The sequence below is a fragment of the Parambassis ranga genome, chromosome 2 (genome assembly GCF_900634625.1).
Source record: "Parambassis ranga chromosome 2, fParRan2.1, whole genome shotgun sequence".
NCBI lineage: Eukaryota > Metazoa > Chordata > Actinopteri > Ambassidae > Parambassis > Parambassis ranga.
Window position 1 is genome coordinate 10,992,232 of NC_041023.1, and position 18,660 is coordinate 11,010,891.

The 18,660-nt window shown below is 41.8% G+C and overlaps 1 protein-coding gene across 1 annotated transcript in view; it reads left to right on the forward strand.

Annotated features, from left to right (window-relative positions):
• Positions 1–11,194, forward strand: part of znf704 (zinc finger protein 704) — a 35,235-nt gene extending 24,041 nt beyond the window's left edge. The window contains exons 3-9 of the mRNA XM_028396187.1: positions 2,531–2,634; positions 3,793–4,070; positions 6,066–6,166; positions 6,471–6,765; positions 7,050–7,184; positions 7,275–7,366; positions 7,750–11,194. Of these exons, the coding sequence (XP_028251988.1) occupies positions 2,531–2,634; positions 3,793–4,070; positions 6,066–6,166; positions 6,471–6,765; positions 7,050–7,184; positions 7,275–7,366; positions 7,750–7,864 (1,120 nt within the window). The 3' untranslated portion in view covers positions 7,865–11,194. The remainder of the gene's footprint in view (positions 1–2,530; positions 2,635–3,792; positions 4,071–6,065; positions 6,167–6,470; positions 6,766–7,049; positions 7,185–7,274; positions 7,367–7,749) is intronic.
• Positions 11,195–18,660: the final 7,466 nt, after the last annotated feature.

Consider the following 18,660-nt stretch of genomic DNA (forward strand, 5'->3'; position numbering starts at 1 on the left):
CGGTTTGTCTGTTCTGTTAAAAATAAGAGAAGAATGAAGAAGAAGTAGAAACAGTAGTTATTACAATTATATACAAAATATGAATTGCCTGTGTGTTTTGTTATGTGCTTGTGAAATTAATAAATAACATGTGCGTTGTGAATGGAAAGGCTTGATGGCAGTGTAAATCAGATACATATAATTGTGTGTAGTGATTCTACCTGAACAGACTATTGTTTTCAAGTTGTTAATAGACCTTGGAAATCATAAAAAAGGGCTGTATTTATTCGGACCCTGAAGACAAACTCCTTTTTCATTTATGAATAGCCTGCAGCATGATAAAGTTATGGATCGATTTAGTGTAATCTGAATTAGTAAACAAGCTCTTTACTCGCTCTCTAGTTATCTGTTGATGAAGCTGTACATTCAGGATAATGTTCCTTTTAGGAAGCCTCAGGGAAGATGTTGTTATTGCAAATAAGTGAAGTAAGAATATTAAAACACACGCTGGTGCACATACAGCAACACACAAACATGCCAACATATGAAACTCATTTCTCAAAATTCACTTACCAATCCATTAACCATCCCGCCATGTCTTCTGTGTCACATGTATCAGGCTTTTCAACATCGCGCACACACATGCTCTTAGTGTGCGTTAATTATAGCCATAATAAGCACTTGGGCGGAAACTAAGTTTGATAAGACCACTAATGACAAATGCGATCAAGGAAATTCCCGTTCCTGCTCTCCTTTTCTCCATCTCATACATCATATCTTAATTATTAGTCTTCTTAATGTGTTTTTGGAAGATTTACCCTTATACATTTCACAATAGATACATCTCCCAGTAATTATTGTCTGTCACTGTTGCCATGGAGATAATATCTATAGTCACATGATGGCCTCCCAAGGTGACCAGGAAGTGGTTTTACGGCTGTGCAGGGTGGGGGTTATGGGTGAAAGTGACAGTTGGGTGCGCAGCTTCTTCTCTTGATTTATGTAGAGGCTGTAATGACATCATATTCAACAGCAGAGAGGGTAATAAATTAGACATCAGCTAATGGAGGCTGAGGCTCACTCTTTGTTAGCTAACGTTCTCCCATCTTACATCGCTCCAGTTTACCACAGAAGTAAATACACTTTTAATAGTTGACATTCATTTTGAAGCATATTTTATTCACAGTGTTTATTACTACTATATTATAAATAAGGAGATACACAACTTTTAAGAGCCTGAACTACATTTAAAAGATTTGTTGCTTGTAGCAACTCTCTTATAGATGAGAACCGCAGAGCTCTATTTTCAATTTAATTATAGCTACATACTGTTGTGAAACCTGTGAGTGTTTATTTTATTTTTTTATCATATTGTTTACAGCTGACCCAACACCAAGTCTATTATAAGATCATCTAAAATAATCTTCACAAATCAGCTTTTGTTTAGCTTTAGCTTAGCTTTTTTGAACTTGTAGTTGCAAACACAGGCTCTCAGTCCTCACATGGGACATGCAGCCAAAAGTAATTCTTACTGACTACATCTGGAGAAAGTTACATTCAGAATAAAAATGCAGTCATTTTACAGACTCTCTTCACAGTACTGAGCATTTTGTATGTGTTTTGTCAGGCAGAAGGAAGAAGAGTTGTTTGTTTTACCTGTTTGTTGCCTATACTGTATGTATACCAATTAAGATGCAGTAAACCTACTGTTTGATCTCAGCAGCAGTGAAAACTGGGTAATGGCTGATGTCATGTTTTTCTATAGCAGCAGCAGATTTCATCATTGTTATAGGTGTCCATGCATCATCAAAGCCGTGCTTGCTAAGGGACGGCACACACACACACACACAAAGCTTGTCACGTTAATAGTGAGTATGTACTGCAGGTTTACTGTCAGTAATGAAGCTATTGACATCGCTTTGATCACAGGGGTTGTATCTCTCTTAAGAATACATTTGAGAGGATTAAAGTGCACTTCTTCTTGTCACCAATTAGAATAGACAAATATCATGTTTTTTGGTTACTGTCTTGATGTGTGTACACTGTGGCATTGATGTTGTTTGTAACACTGGCTGTAGGGTACCCACATCGTTCTAGTTTAGTTATATAAATGTTTGTTATGTCTTTGTCACTTCAGCAAGTCCTACCTAAAAATCCCTTGTGGCTCTTCTTCAGCCTTTTCTGACAATAAAACTGCAACTACTTCAAAGAAACATAACCATCCCTTTAACTGTTGATTTTTCCAACGCCGGGGTGATTGCATTAGTCAGGATGAAAAACACAAAAAACTTGTAATTAGAAGCTTACATTGCAGTTACTCCACCGGTATGCAAACCAGGTGGTTTGTTCTTTGTCCACAAACATCTGGCTGAGGGAAGTGAGGAAAACGAATGCTCACTGGGTTGAGCTAAGTGCTTCCCCTCTTACTTATGTGTCGTTTTTTCGCTGCAGCCTGCATGTGAAAAGCCTAATTTTGGACCTTAAGTTTAACAAACTATAAATAGAAGATGCTGAATTAATTGTTCTCTTTTTTTCTGCTGTGTTGTTACAGGCGGTCAGAGGAGGAAGTGGACATGGACAAGGTGACGGCTGCCATGGTGCTGACCAGTCTCTCCACCAGCCCACTAGTTAGGAGCCCACCAGTCAAAGTCAACGGTGAGTATGAATGTTTGATCTCTGCTGTTGCTAATAAAGCAAGAGAGTCCATGAAATGCAAACACAAAAGCAGTAGCTCAGCTTCAGCCAATAATTTGTATGTTCTGTGGTACAATGACTTTTCATTCCCTCACAGCTGTTATCTTGTGAATGCATGTGGAAGCCCAGGTGATAAATTACTGCCACCTGCTGTGCTGCGGAATTGTCTCACCGGCAAGACCTGCAAATCCACAGAAAAACACAATGAGTCTGGATCCCTGCCACTCCACAAAGTGGCGGGAATCCAAAGTGGCCCGTAACTGCAATCACATGCAACCATTTAGATAGTCTGTGCAACCAGCGAGGCTGGCTGTCCATTCAGCCGAGCAGACATGCGCACAGCCAACCCTCGGGCCACCAGCACACGTTGTCAAAGCCACAGACGGAAAAACATACATACATCATGCACATATGCACAGATTACATTTTAAATACCATACACATACACTTGACTGTACAGTTGATGTAGTCCTACAGATGTCATGCCCATGTGCTTTTACATCAGTGCATTCAATAGGTTCTCATAATGTGCACTTCAAGCTCAGGCCTTGCTGGCATTCTTACTTATACTCTACCATATAATTGTTAAAATGATCTGACTGTCTCATTCTAAATTGTATACTATACTATAAAAATACTAAGAACTCTTCCTTACTGTTTTGTAAAACTCCACCAACATGAAGAAAGAAAAGGAGATACAACCTGAAAGAAGCAGCTTCAAAAAACTAAACTTGGTCTTTTGGCTTTTTCACACACATACACAACTCTTGCAAAGTTTTCCCCATCCCTGCACAAAGTTAAATAACTTTTCTAGCTGATATTCAAAAGTAATATGTCTTTGATGTAAAAAACAGACCTCAGAAATGTCTCAGCGGAATCACAAAAACAGGAGAGTAACCTTTCTTTTGTTGTGACACAGACAACAGTAGTGCTCGGAGGCTCTTTTATGTGAAGTGCAAATAAAGCTGTCTGAATTTAATTGGATGTCTTGATCTCCCCCTTTCTTGTAGTTGTACCATCTACAAATATGACTTGAGAAGTAAGACATATTATTTGATTTACTCTAATGCTCTGCCTCTCCTCTTATCTTCCCTCTCTATTTCACCTCCATTTTTTCAGAGGGTCTGAGTGGTTCATGGAAGGACAACGGCTCAGCTGGACCCTTCACCCCATCTAGCAACAGCTCCTCAGGAGGGTACTGGAGCTGGTCTGCTCCCAGCGACCAGTCTAACCCCTCCACACCTTCCCCACCACTCTCCGCTGACAGCTTCAAACCTTTCCGTGTGCCCAGCCTGGGTGGTGTGGGGCCTGGCCCGGCAGGACCTGAAGATCCCAGTTTGGATGAGCAGGATGGCAGCAGTCTGCTCTTTGATGAGCCCATCCCTCGCAAGCGCAAGGTGAGACCAAAACATCTGTAGGGATTCTTAGTAAACATAAACAACTGTATTGTGTGATGGTATGAGATTTTCTTGTTTTTAGTCATGCACATTATGACTCTTTAGTCATATTTAAAGTTTGTCACTCCACCTGGACCACAGCATATATTTTTCTGAAATAACATTTAGTGGTGGTCAGAAGGGGGCAGCAATCTGTTTATTTATTTAGTCCATTCAGGCAAGGGTCTGTATAACAGGTAGTATGAGATAAGGAATGAAGATTTTTTTAACTGTGAGTCATGTAGAGCCACACTTGTGGTAGGATAGAAATGTTGCACTGAAAGGTTAAGTATTGCATCTTTCACAAGACACTTTAGTCTTCACAGTAAACAAACATCTTATGTTTTCCAGAATAATTTGAAGGATTTGGAGTAATCTATAGTCCTACTGTAAGAATGAGTTTTCTTAACATTGTGGAGCTGTCATAGACTGATGCTTTAGTAGGGTTTTAAAGAAGAGCAGAAGCACCTCTCCTGAAAACAAGCAGATCTAGAATAAAGGTTAGGAATGCATCTGATGCTGTCACATGTACGGGAACTGTTTGCTTCTCCTCTTCATCATGCAGTATCAGGTTGTGAGGTTGTGGCTGTGTGTGACTGATAGGCATAAATGAGGAATGGGACAGGAAAGGACACACAGCCTTTTTCTGCAGTGGTGGTTGTCCCAGCTGCCATGATGTTGTACACACACACACACATGCTCTTTGTTTTCTTTCTCATGACAGCTCATCACATCCATGGCCCTCTGTCAGTCATTATATTTTCAGATATGTATTGCGCTCTCTCTCGCTCTCTCACTCTCTCCCTGTCTCTTTATCTCCTTATCAGCGCTGCTACTTGGTAGTTTGCTGACGGTATCATCCATCTGTCCCTCCTTTCTCTCTGACTTTGTTGTTTTTTTCTCTCTTTTTTGTGTGTATGCATCTCCTCCCCAGACATTTGCCCATAATTACTTCTCAGGTATCACATGCAGCAATTTCACAATAGCAGTAATGATTTTAATGCCTGCCGCAGCAAACATAAAGATCCTGCTGGTTTCCGCTCAGGATCGATCAAGACTCTTGGGTGAGCTCCACACCAGCACATGTCTTTGATTTAATAGGGGACTTATCACAAATACAGACATGGAGGGAGAGAAACGGAGACTTGTATAGAAGTGATCCTGGTTTTCACATGAAATTATCTTCATGCGCTTCTGGTGTGCTCATTTTTTTCCTCCTGGCAACACAACACCGTTTGAAGCTCCCCATTTAATTAACTATGAAATGTTTCTTTAAAGGGGCTGGAATACGCACACACACAAAATGGGCTTTTGTTACACAAAGACAAAACAATGCACATGGGAGAGATGATTGTTGTGCATGCACATGTTTCTGAAAGGAGGAAAATTAAAAAAAAAACATATTGTCAAAATTAAATCAGCCCCCTGAACAATAGTTTGATAGACTGGCCTGTAAGCCCATCTATAATGGCTCGGAGAGGGGGTGCAGCAGGGCAGAGAGGAAGCTCACAAGGCTTTTCTCTCCGTGAAAACATTATACAGTCTCTATAAGAAGGGTGTAATTACAGAAGACAGATAAAAGACACAGGAGCAATGCCAACATTGTGTTCAGTATAGCTCCACTGAAAGATGTTACAGTAAAACTATTTTAAGCCCAGTCACTATTATTTACAATTCATTGTTAATCAGATATGACTGCTGATGCTACACATGCAATTTTTGTGTTTCTGTGAAATTGCAGTTATGGCCCCCTCGAGTATTTTGAGTAAGCCCATACAATGGCAGTGTTATTTTTTTTTAGAATGAATATGGCAGCAGATAAGAAAAGGTCACATCCTCTGAACTGAAAAATATGTGCGTGATTTGTTGTTGTTTGCTCTGCAGTCTGTGAGGAGGACGGCTGTGTTTGAAGTCAGAGTGTTGGTGAAAAACTGATGTGTTGTCTGTTTCCTCCAGAACTCCATGAAGGTGATGTTCAAGTGCCTGTGGAAAAATTGTGGCAAGGTGCTGAGTACCGCTGCTGGCATTCAGAGACACATCCGCACCATCCACCTTGGGTAAGACAAACAAACAAAGCCTTCCACTCACAGATAAATCCTCTCCCTCTACTATGGATCTCTAACAGAAGATTAATGGTTTATAAATTACAGCACAATTACACATCCTGCACCTGTTATGAAGGAGGAGGTGACAGGTGAAGGGAAAATGATTGAGGCATGAAACATTGATATTGGATGGGTCACACATTTATATTGATATTTTAGTGGAGAGTGACATTAATGTTGAGAAGAGGGTGGGTGGAATGGCATTGAAATGTTTAGCATCACATTTATCATCATCATCATCATCATCCCTACCTAGGCGCAACTGTGACTCAGACTGCAGTGATGGCGAGGAGGACTTCTACTACACAGAGATCAAGCTCAACACGGACTCTGTGGCTGACGGGCTGAGCAGCCTGTCCCCCGTGTCGCCGTCCGTCCTCTCCCCCCCACCTCCCTCCCCCTCTCCTCTCCCTTCTCTTGGCGAGCTGCCGGACTCCCACAGACCAGCGCAGTCCTCTGACCCCAAGGAGCCTCATGCTGGTGGAACGACACCGCTCAGTCGCTCTGCACCCAGTGCTCTCTACCTCATCCACACGGACCACGCCTACCAGGTGTTTGATGCGATTTATCACAACAAACACACAAAGTGTACACATTTTTCACACGCCGCTATCAGGGTCATGATTATGCTGATGATCCATCACATTGTATATAAACAAACTAATGATGCCACAGCTGTTGTCCTTCTTTCGTCTAGCATGTGTGTTAAAGTAGATTTAGTAGATTTACATAATTCATTGAAGGTGTAATAGAGCTATCAAATTAGCCGACTAACAGCTATTAATAAGATAAATAACACTTGATTCATGTACTAATTTTAACTTTTGCTCTTCAGGCTACGGCTCCGGTGTCTATCCCGTCCAGCGGCAGCAACTCAGCTGGCTCTGCCTCTACCAGCTTCACTCCCACCAACAGCTCTAGTTTTAGCATCTCCTGGCAGTCACCGCCTGTCACATTCACCGGGAACATGGTGCGAAAAGTGTACAGTTGATTGTTTACTGTAATCCATCGTTCCTCTATGGGTTTTTTTTATGATCACTCATCTGTTCTCACTCTGCAGGTTTCTCCCAGTAAAAGCCAGGGATTTGGTGAACAGCGTTCTCAGACCATCGCAGTGCTTTCGTCCCCTCCCAGAGCCAGCTCCGCCCTCAGGTACAGGACCCCCTACTGTTTTTAGACTTAATTAAAGGCTGAAAAACACTAATCAGATATCACTAGGAAACAACTCCTGTTAAAACCAGTGCATCTAATATAATTTTCTCCTTGAATTCAACCTTATTGAGGCAACATCACCTCATGTGGTGAAAGATAAAAATATTGACACCCACAAATTAGCTTAATGGCTTTTAAAGTAAGCCATAATCAGCTTAGTTCAAGCCCTGATTTCCTTTGATATGGAGCCACACAGTTTTGGGTTAAATGTGTTGCCTTCCACACCAGGACACAACTTATTATTAATTATGTTTTGTGCTGTCAACATAACAGTTTACATCCTTCTTTATCATAACACCTCCTCTTGTTTTTCTCCTTTACAGTCGGAAGGTCCGTGGTGAGGGGAAGAAGTGCCGTAAGGTGTATGGGATGGAGAACCGCGACATGTGGTGCACCGCCTGTCGCTGGAAAAAGGCCTGTCAGAGATTCACTGACTGATTGCCACCCGTCACACCAACAGTTTTTTTTCCAGAGAAACGGGGGGTGGGGCATCATTTTGCATGCATTTGGTTTTATTCAGCTCAAAATCGCATCTGTCCATATAAGCTCTGGCTCTGCCGCTGTTTTCGCCCCCCCCCAGCTCCAGCACTGGAAACAACTGAAGGACGGCAGATTAACCTTTTTCATTCCGTCCAGGATTCCCAGTACTGCCTCGCCATTCCCATATTTCCCAGTTTTGGGAAAACCCCAGTGCAGCTAAACAGTGTAAACATAGATTTCTGCAGTTTTTCATGTTGGGTTCAGTGTCGCATCTTTCTGTGTTTTGTACAGCTTTGGTTTTTAAATGGAAGTTGGAGAAAGGGTCCAGAAAAAAAGCCAAACGCTTTTTTTTGTTTCTTCAGAAAAAAAACAAAACAAAACAAAAAAAACTTTTCAAGGAGAACGGGCCTCTCTGTTGGAGTGTTTGAAGACAAAAGCGTGTGAAGGCTTCTAGTTTTTGTTCTTCCTTCAACATCTATTTGTTTTATTTCTGGACTTTTTTGAGGTGATCTTTTATCACCAACATCAGAGCCTCTTTTGCTCCCTCACCACTCCTGACAGCCCCGAGGGAATGTACAGCCTGACAAACAAAGAAGGAGGAAAAGAGACACACAAGGTGAATGATCAATGCAAAAAAATACATTTTATACAGTCAGGGAACAAAGATGGACCACAGCAGTAATTTACTACAGCATTCACACAGGTATTCCCACACAATCATGTTCATGTTCTTTCTTTTATCAGGGATGGGATCCCTAAGAAAGCAAAAACCAGCAGCTTAAACTTTGGGGTTAAACTGTATGCAGCAGCTTCTGTCTTATCACACATGACAACTTTACAACCAAAAACTCCTTTATCTTGTTCTTCATGTTTTTGGGTCTTGTTAAGGTGCCATGTTTAGTGTTGTCGATGGTTTTATTTGTTGTTTTTTGTTGTGTTTTATTGGTGAAACCAAGACTGTTTACCTAACTGCTTAACAAAGACCTTCCTGACAGCACTGGAAGTCAGTGGCATGTGACGCCATGAAAAGATGAACACATACAGACAGACCAACTGCCCTCCTCCTCCTCCTAAAACAACCTTCCCAAAGGGAACAAAATATCTTTGTGTTTACGTATGAACCAAAGGAGGAGGGCTGAAAACCAAAAGTGAGGCACTTGCACTGTATGTGTGTAACACAGCACTTGGTACACCAGGTTTAGATATTTTCCACCACGTCATCTCCATTTCCAATTTTACTGATAGGAAGCAGCAGCAGCATAAAAAGGCCCACCTAAATGTAGCTAATCCTGTTTTTGAAACATTTGCACCATTTTGTTTTTTTTGTTGTTTTTTGGAGAAGGGGTGGGGTAAAGCACTTAATTAGGTCACTCCCTTGTTGCTTAATGTGTACTAGACACTGAAAAGTGTTATCGGATTTGTTCATTCGAATTTCAGCCTTCCCTGTTGGCTTAAAAAAGAGTTTACAAATGTGGACCAAGACTTTTGTCACCTTGAAGGGGGGGCTGTGTACTACTTTATTACGATGAAATGCGTCTAATTTGAAGACAAATGTGTGTCCCAGCAGGCAGCCTGTCCCTTTTATTTCAGCGTTTACTTCTGCTTCTTTGTGAATGCATGCTGCTGGAGTCTTTGTCAGTGTCATTTCACACCACGATTATTTAACAACCAACACCAGCTGATAAACTCACATGTCTGCCCATTTAAATACACAGTACTTCCACACGTAATGATCGTAGCTTTCTCTTACATTTTTTTTCTTGTATATATGTAGATCTTGTATCTTCTCCCTCTTTTTTTATGACCTCTGTCATTACATCTGCCACCTTATGAATGAGACAGGTTTGAGTGTGATGTGTGAGGAAAATAATGTACCGTTTAACCTGTCGGGCTTCTGTTGTTTTTAATTATAGGGATAGCCTTAAAGTCACTCTTTGTGCTTCTTTCATGTCATTACATTGATGTTTCAGGAAGAAATATTTAGATTGTCTCGAAAACTGACACCATTGTACTATGTGAACAGATTGTTTAAGAAAAACAAAATCTATATACGTAAAGAAGAAAAAGGTAACAACATTGATTTGGCTGTTTTGTTTTATTAATTTTTCCATATATATGAATATATATATATATCTATATACTGTTTATGAGTTTTGTTTTCATGTTCTGCTGAAGGTGATTTTTGTGGCATGAGGAGGAAATCCCTGCTTTCAGTGTCATTACAAACTAAGCTTGTTATGTTCCAGTAAGTCCTGGAGCTCCTTCACGTCATGCTCCCCGCCACCGGCGCTGCTCAGAGGTCAAAATCCACAGTTGATTAAAACCTTTATCTTATTTCCAATTCTGCTCTTCCTCTGTCACGCAGGCCCACTCGCAATTAATTTGATTGACATCTCGGTGTGTTGGCGCCCGCGTTTGTGCGCATGCAAACGTGAAGGAGCCCCCCAGGCTGAGTACGCAGGGCTGTCACTGAAGCACGGTGTCCCTCCCCCACCTCACCCATGCATCATTCCTTCTGAGGAGTTCCACACCTTTTATCACATGGCCTGCGGAGTTTCCCTGTCGGGTCATAGGTCCGTTCTGAAGCTTCTGACATCTCTTGGGTTTAGTTATAACGCCCTCCATGGCTGCATGTTTTTGTTACTTCCCACTGCCGCTTCACATCGTTGTGGTGCATTATGTTCCATTCTCCTCCACTGGTGTTTGGAAAAATCTGGCAGCCAATTCCATTTAGTGAGGGTTCAGTCCAGGAACAAGTCCCTGCAGCACTTCAGATCATTCAGAGGTGCTGGCAAGACTAAGTGGCAGCATTTCCAGGCAGCTAATGTACGGAGAAGTTCTCTCTTTGGATGCTCATTTTAGTGTGTGTGGATCAAAAAGGCTAGTGATAACAAGATTCGGCCAAAATAAGCTAATCCCTCATCCTCATTTTGGATCAAATGACCTCAGAAGTAAATTCGCTGCCATATTCTTTTATCTGTCCATCTCCTTGTAGATCAGTGAGGCACTCTGGGATTTGTTCATGGACTGTGGCCCGGCCTGCATCCGTGTACTGAGAACACATGGTCCCATTCACTGCCGATGGCACAAAGGTGGAATTAGCATAAAGGTGCTTCTTTCAGAGTAACTTGGCTCACATCCGTCTTTGCCTGCTGTACATTCTGGTGCTGTTGCCTCGGCAGGTGGGGGGGAACTGGAGGTGCTATGTCCTCTGATCATATTAACTCCATTTTGTACACATTGTTATGCTGTAGAACATGAAAATAAAAACACCCTGCCTCAAGTCTACCAAGTGTCCAGACACAAGTTTAGTGAGTGGGTCGCCCCAAAACCTCTGTCTCCTGCTTCATGCAAACTGTTTTAATGGTTTTATTTTGGTCAAGTCCAAATTGTTATTCTTATATAAAACAAGGAATCTATTTAGAACTTAAATTTGCACATAAACATTGGTAAAAACCTCACTTGGAGCTTTCAGGCATTATCACATAGTCTTGCTGCAAACGTGTACGACTTGTTAGCTGCACAGTAGCAAAACTGCTGGAGTTGATCACAGCATCTTATTCATTAACTTCTCAGGCAGCTCTTGCCACAGTAAAGGCTAAATCAGTCTATCAGGTAAGATTCAGCCAGTAGGCTAAGTGTAGCTCGCTAATTATATCACCTAAAATACTACCTATAAGCAGCAAGTTGGAGAGCTCACCTGTTACCTGGAACTTAGTCCATAATTCTAACAACAATCTGGGTTTTAAGGCAGCAGTAAATGATTAAACAACTAATTGTTGTTTATCATTAGCCAAGAGTAAGGCATAGACATTAAACTGCTGACCCCCATTGGTTGCTTCATAATGTTGTCATAATAATGCACAGGGCAATATTGTATCTGGCCTCTTTGTTGGTTTAATATAACAGTAGTTCAAAACAACAGTGAAAAGTTGTAGAATTGATCCAATCAATGAGCCCTTGATCAAATTACTGCACCTCTGCTGACAAAGACCATGTGATCTAGTCACAAAGCTCCTAATGGATCAGTAACTCACATTTTGTTTTGACTTTTGATTTTAAACATACAGACGTATTTCTGCTCAAAACTAAATGAAAACTATTGCCACATCCTGGAGGTTTCAAAGATTAAATACTTCACCATCAGATGAACATGTTGTGTTTTGGGCAAAGCTGGCAGACAAAGCGAGATCATAACGCTCATCATTTTCCTCCTAATGATGCCAAACGTGCCATATGGCAGCATTCTCCTGATCTGATCATCTAACTTATTTATATCAAACTCCTCACTCAGACCTTTGGAGGAAGGGGGGTGAGCAGCTAAACACAACCTCACAAACGGGCGGCCATTATAAACATGTGTTCGCACAGCAGAATTAAAACTGTGCCATTAAAGGCCCACAATAGGCGTCCTGTTGCTCTGGTGAGAGTGATATGAATACTTATGAGGACTTGAAGAGGCAGCGGCGGGGCCTGGCTTTTGTTCTCTGGCGTGTTTGCTGCTGCCTATTAAAGGGCTGAGCTGTGATTTAGCATTATTCTGTTTATGGATGGTATAAAAATCAACTCGTGTGAGTTATGAGGGACCCTGTGTGTGTGTGTGTGCGCACACACAGTGATGGCTTTAACAGCAGTTCATGTGTTGACCGTTTTATAAGGATTGCTGATCCTTGGTGAGATCCATAATTCATTTATGACAAGACTTGTTTGTGACAAGAGGCTGACACATAATATACCTTGTATCATCCAAGTATAGGTCAATATGCTACCATATATACAGAGTAAGCTGCAGTACAGTATATCTAAGCTACAGTATCAGTGTGTATCTGTGTATTAATGTCATATCCCTAACTTTTCCACTTTTATTCACACTCTGAGTGAGTGGAAGTGACGGGTTGTGCCTTCGGTCAGGAGGCGCCCTCAGAGCTGCGGTAGCCACATTCACCGCCGGGTCGTTACCTGCCACCACCTTCACACTGACCCTCCTGTGTTTTCAACAGGCAGACAGCAGGTGGCGCTCTGTGGAGCCACAAATCAAGTTGTTGTTGGTCTTGCATGACCCTGAGCAGATCTTGAGGAACAGTGCATGTTTTTTTGGTGTCCACCTCTTACTGACTGTAAGGCTGGTTACCCTGGCAACCACACTGACTGGCAGGATTATGAGCTCCTATGGGCTGCCAGTGCAGCGGCGGGGCAGTGTTATTGTTGTCAATAAAAAGAGGAGCGGCCCTCCCTCAGTCCTTCATTCACCAAGGAGGAGGGTGGAACAGCGGGTGGAATGGCTTCTGGGGCCATTTTTTGGAGGGGGATTTTTTTTTTGGGGGGGGGGGGGATCTTGAATGTGCCTTGATGAGAGTTTCTAGAAAGGACCTCAGCTATGTGTAGAAACTCTGGAGGGGTGTTGCTGTGATATGCAGGCCCACAGCGACGGTGATGGAATGTCTATGGTGCTGGCTAGTCCGAGTTCTGCTTTCTGTATCTATGATTCAAAGATTTGTGATACAAAGAAATGTCCTGTGAGTTGCGTTCAGGGTCCTGTTTGGCCCCTTCTTGGTTCCAGAAAGATGTTGCAAGATCTAAAGAGTGACTTTTCTACTCTTTGCTGTAACTTGTAAACTATTTTTTTTAAAATCCGAACTTATGATGATACTGTGTGTTTCAGTGTGTTTTTCGTCTAATATTTCTTTGCTTTCCCAAACCTAACTCCTCCCCCCACCCTTTTGTACAAGGGCTTGTACATAACTGTGTGTCGACATAAAGAATTCGCTGTTGTGGTGCAATCTAGAAATGTTTGGGAAATCAAGGAAGCCTCATTCAGCAAGCAGCATGTGAAACAGGCGGTGAGATGATCCAATTTTAGTGCAGAGCTGCTAAGTGGTTTCTACAGGAACCTGAAAAGGCTCCACTTCACAATTCTGTGTGAAGGTGGGTGAATATTAATGTGTAGAAAAAAAAGAAAAAACACTTTCATCAGCCTAGAGTGCTATTATTGGATTTAATCATTCAGAATATTAATTAATAGAGTTTGCTTCATTATTTCAGGGTATTTGTGCCGCAGCTCCAGTCTGAATATGCAACAGAGAGCGGCAGACCCGCCCTCTCTTTAAACTGGATCATCTCAACTGCTGTTTTATCTGATTACAATCATGTAGACCTCAAGAACTCAATGACTGTCGCACTGGATTTTTACACTCTTTTTTCAATATATATACTGCTCTGGTCTAACTGTATTTTTAATACTGCATGTGCATGCAAATAAGGAAATTATGGAATACATGACTTTATATAAATGTGCTCTATTTGTGCTGTGGCGGCCATGATGGGAGCTGAGAGCAGCTCAAGTTTTCACATGTATAGCCTACCTGTGATTTCCTGCTGGCACACACAGATTTGTCACAGTCTGACTCCAAACGTCTCAGAGAACTCCACTGAAAAACACGCAGAGCTTTAAATGGAAGATGTTTCCCACGTGTGTGATCACAGGAGGCCAAACTTTCAGAAACATGCATGTATGATATTTGACTGGCTTTAGAGGTGGAACACGGGCCACTAAGAAAAAAAGTGATTATTTAAAACAACATTCAGCAGTACTTACCGGAGCTGCTCTCGGCCCTGACGTGGTCGGCACAGTCTGTGGCGTTTTCTATCCTTTTTGAAGCCTCTACATGTAAAATGTTTGATATGTGTTTCCAGACTGTAATCTAAGTCGTAGATGCAACATGTTTTCCTTCTCCAGATCTCTTCAGTGCTTTTGGTCGGTTCAAAATGTTAAACACTAGCTTAGCTTGTATCTGACATTAATGGTTGGAAGAAGTTATTTCTAGGATGCTGAGTTCAGCTTTTGGTTTGGTATGAAAACATTGATGCAACATGATCCTAACACAATGTGAACACAGGGAGAAAACAGCTGTTTGCTTTCTTGTTGAGAGTTACCTGGTTTAAATTCCGCTCCATTCTCCTCTGTGTTTCCCACAGTCCTAATGCTAAGCTAGGCTAATTCCGTATTTACCATACAGACCTGAGAGTGGTGTCAGTCTTCTCATCTTCCTCTCATCGGGAAAGCAAATAAACGTACCAGGCTTACCAAAAAATGTTGACCTCTTCCTTGGCATTCAGGTGAAGGCAGAGCCCGGGTGTACTCCCCACGCTGGTTGTTCTTATGAAATATAACATCCTGATGCCTTAAATTTGTCTCATCCAATCAGCATCACTGAAACAACAAGCCTGATATTTCAGTGTCAGAGTGTCAGCTCCAACAGGAACAGAGCCTCTCTTTACTATTCAGTGAGAATAAGTCTGCATTATGAGCTCCAGTTTGGGTCCTATGGGTCATCATTCATTAACCCGGTGTCTTATGACTGATGAATGAATGAATGAGACACTGTATATCTTTTTTTTTTTTTGCACTGAAAAGATGGGTGAGGCTGATACAGAAAATCAGGTCAGACAGTTTTCTTTTGTTTCCCAACCCGCCTTTAAAGCCACTGCAACATTTCTATCGATCTGCATCACGTCGGATTTATCAGGAAAGAATATGCAACTGAACATCTCAGTCAGTTACTGCACTCATGATGTTACACAACGCAGACCCTTTCACACACACACACACACAGGCGCATTATGAGTGAAAGAGGTGTGAAAGCCAACTGTGTTAGACTCATGTCATCAGGGGCAGTGTGTGTGTGTGTGTGTGTGTGTGTGTGTGTGTGTTCCTGCCGATGAACATATGTCCCTGTGGCTTCAGGTCTCGTCCTGTGATGATGTGAAGAGCTGGCTGATTGAGGCCGCTGGTCCAAAGGCACAGCTCTGCTAAGGAGTTGTTGCATCAGTGTGTGTGTGTGTGTGTCGGTGTGTGGGTGCAGTCGTGAGAGTGTGTTTCCACTGACCGCCCGAGGTATGTCCCATCTGCTCCATGTAGCATTTACACCTCCTCCTGTTTGTCTGTGTTGGAAAAATGAACACAAAATCTTTGTTAGAGCATTAGTGTGTGTGTGTGTGTGTACCTCCACTCCCTAAAAATGCCTAAACAAGCCATTCCTGCAGCTATAAATGCACATTTCAGTGCGCAAGCTGTCATACCTCATGCATTATCAACTAGTACATTGACATAAACCTCCGTCTGCTGCACTTCACACCAGCCTGTCTGATTCATCCTCATAAACACTGACATCTGCAGAGCATCAACCTCCATCCAATGACCAAACAGAAATGTAATTAAGGAGGGGGATTCTTGATGCTAAACACAAGGTCACGTCGCACTTGCTGTAAGCTCTGACATTTCACACACAGTGCAGTGACGGTGGCGATGCTTTTTGCTGCAGCACACTTGTCAGGGTGCAGGTTGAGGTGTGGAGGAGCTGTAGCCTCAGTGAGTCAGGAGATGTTTGTGGGTTATTAGTGTAGCACGGGGAGCTGCGTATGTGTTCATGTGTGTCCAAGCCATTGAATAATTGATGAGGACAATGAGAGAAACACACACACATATGTACGCAGGCTCCATCTGTGACCTCAGTGGATAAGAATCGCTGCTGTCCATGAAATTGGTATTGAAAGAAGGACGAGGAGACACATATGGATCAGTTTTACATAAGCAATATGGCTGACCTGAAAACTCAAGACAAAGAGAGAGTTCTTCAGTTGAAACAGCAGAATCTGGCTTTGATAAATTAGAGAGGAAAATCAATTCTGCATGTTTGCACCACAGCAGAAAGGTCTCAAGTGTCACAAGACCTGGTTTCCACTATAGAACCATGATCTCATGTGTCGGAGAGCAGAAACAAGAAGGAATCGAAATGCACTGTGGCATGATCTGTGTGTCTTTATAGCAGAGAAAGTCACTCTTTATTGTTCACAAATGTCAGCAGATATGCTTCACATTCCTGCAGAGGATACCACGAACTGGTGTACAGTGGGGGGAAAAAGTCTCCCATTGTACTGTACAGTCTTTATGCTAATCAATGCTAAGCTGGTATCAATCTCCTCATCACCAAAACAAATCATTGAGTATTTCCCATAATATGAAAATGTTCATCTCAGATGATCATTTGGGATTTTGTGAAGGTTTCTCTTTTGCCTACTGGACCTTAAACACACCAAGCCATGTTTGAACTGAATGTTCTCTTTCTGCACACTTTATAACCGGCCTGCTTCTTCACATTACACACACACAGTTGTCAGTGTCACACTGATTTTATGTCGGATTCTTTATTAACACAACGCTCTACACGAAGCACTTGGCAATATGTATCTGTACTATTACAAAATGTAATCTCTGTTGCACCAATGATGTTTTCTTATATTCTTTTCCACGATATTATCAAATGAATTCTATCAATAGATGATGACTCTTCTCAGATGAGAAGCATCGATGCACACTGACTGTTAACTCCTGTACCATTTTGTTTTCTTATCTGATCTTTCTGTGTAGAAAACTGCCATTGTTCTTGTTGTGAGAAGAAAAAAAAAAGGTGTTTACTGACGAATTGCGTTCTGGTGCTGTTGTTGTTTGACTCGGTGTACAGTTTAGACCCTCTGCCAGAGTGATCTGTGTGACTGGACGGCTCGGCAGATATCTGGTTCTAACTGAATAAAGATTTTTTGGCAGCTGTTTGTTAGCTGCTGTCAGCGTGTCTTTTCTCATCTGTGCACAGTTTAAACTGAATATACTCTAGTTTACTGCCTGCTGCACTGCATTAACTTACAATGATAGGACTACTGCTTAACAAGGCTAATGTATACTTTCATTGATACTGAAGTGCTTCTTCCAGCCTGGTCTATTGTGGCGTGTGGTGGCAGCACTTCATTAGAGTATTCATGTAGGAATACACACACAAATGCATCTAATTTTTTGCTTACTTATTTACTTTAGACTACAGTATAGACCACTATGCTGTTGTTTTCAGTTATTACAATATGTACAGGGTGCTTTTGGCACCACTGTAAACACAGCATTCTCTGTTGTGACATGGTAACATAGGTGCATCCTCATTTTTTGCACAGAAACACAATAACTAATATATTTATTTTCTGTATCTGTAAACTTTAAAAAGATGTAGCTCCTCCACAAATAGTGAGAAGCCAGTTCTTCCACTAAATATAACAGCCACCAGTTCTGACTGTGATGAGTCAGCAGCAGCAGCAGCAGCAGGCTCGGCTCCAGGCAGTCTGGTCTGGGTTGAGAAAAATAAAGCAGCTTCTGATCTTGGCTGCCCTCTTGTGTACAAATCAGGTACTGCATGTATGTCTCTTCAAGTACATTTATGATACATACTCTCAGCACTGTATAATGAGCAGTCACTTGAATTAAATGTAGGATGTTTGTTTTTTTTTAATATTAACATTCATGTAAAACTGACACGTTGGCCCCACACAAAGCCCGCTGAGTCAGAGTACTTCAAAAGCATTTTAATCAGAATACACTTCATCTGTCCACAGTTCCATTAATGGACAAATATGTGTGTGATGAATATATGACTACAAATAATCTCCCCGTGAGATAAAAGGCTGTAAGGAATACTCTCAGTGAAGTGGGTCACAGCTGGAAACACAATGCTGCATAAGGACATGAGATATTGTATTAATGATAAAGAAAAAAATCAATAAGACAAAACAACATCTTCACACAAGATATCCTGCTGATCCACAGTCAGTGGGGCATCATTAAAGGTTGGGACTTCTCTTCAGTGGGGGGGGGGGGGGGGCTGCTTCTAGTTAAGATCTGGTTCAGTGTCAGAGGGAATCTCAGCTGTGCTCAG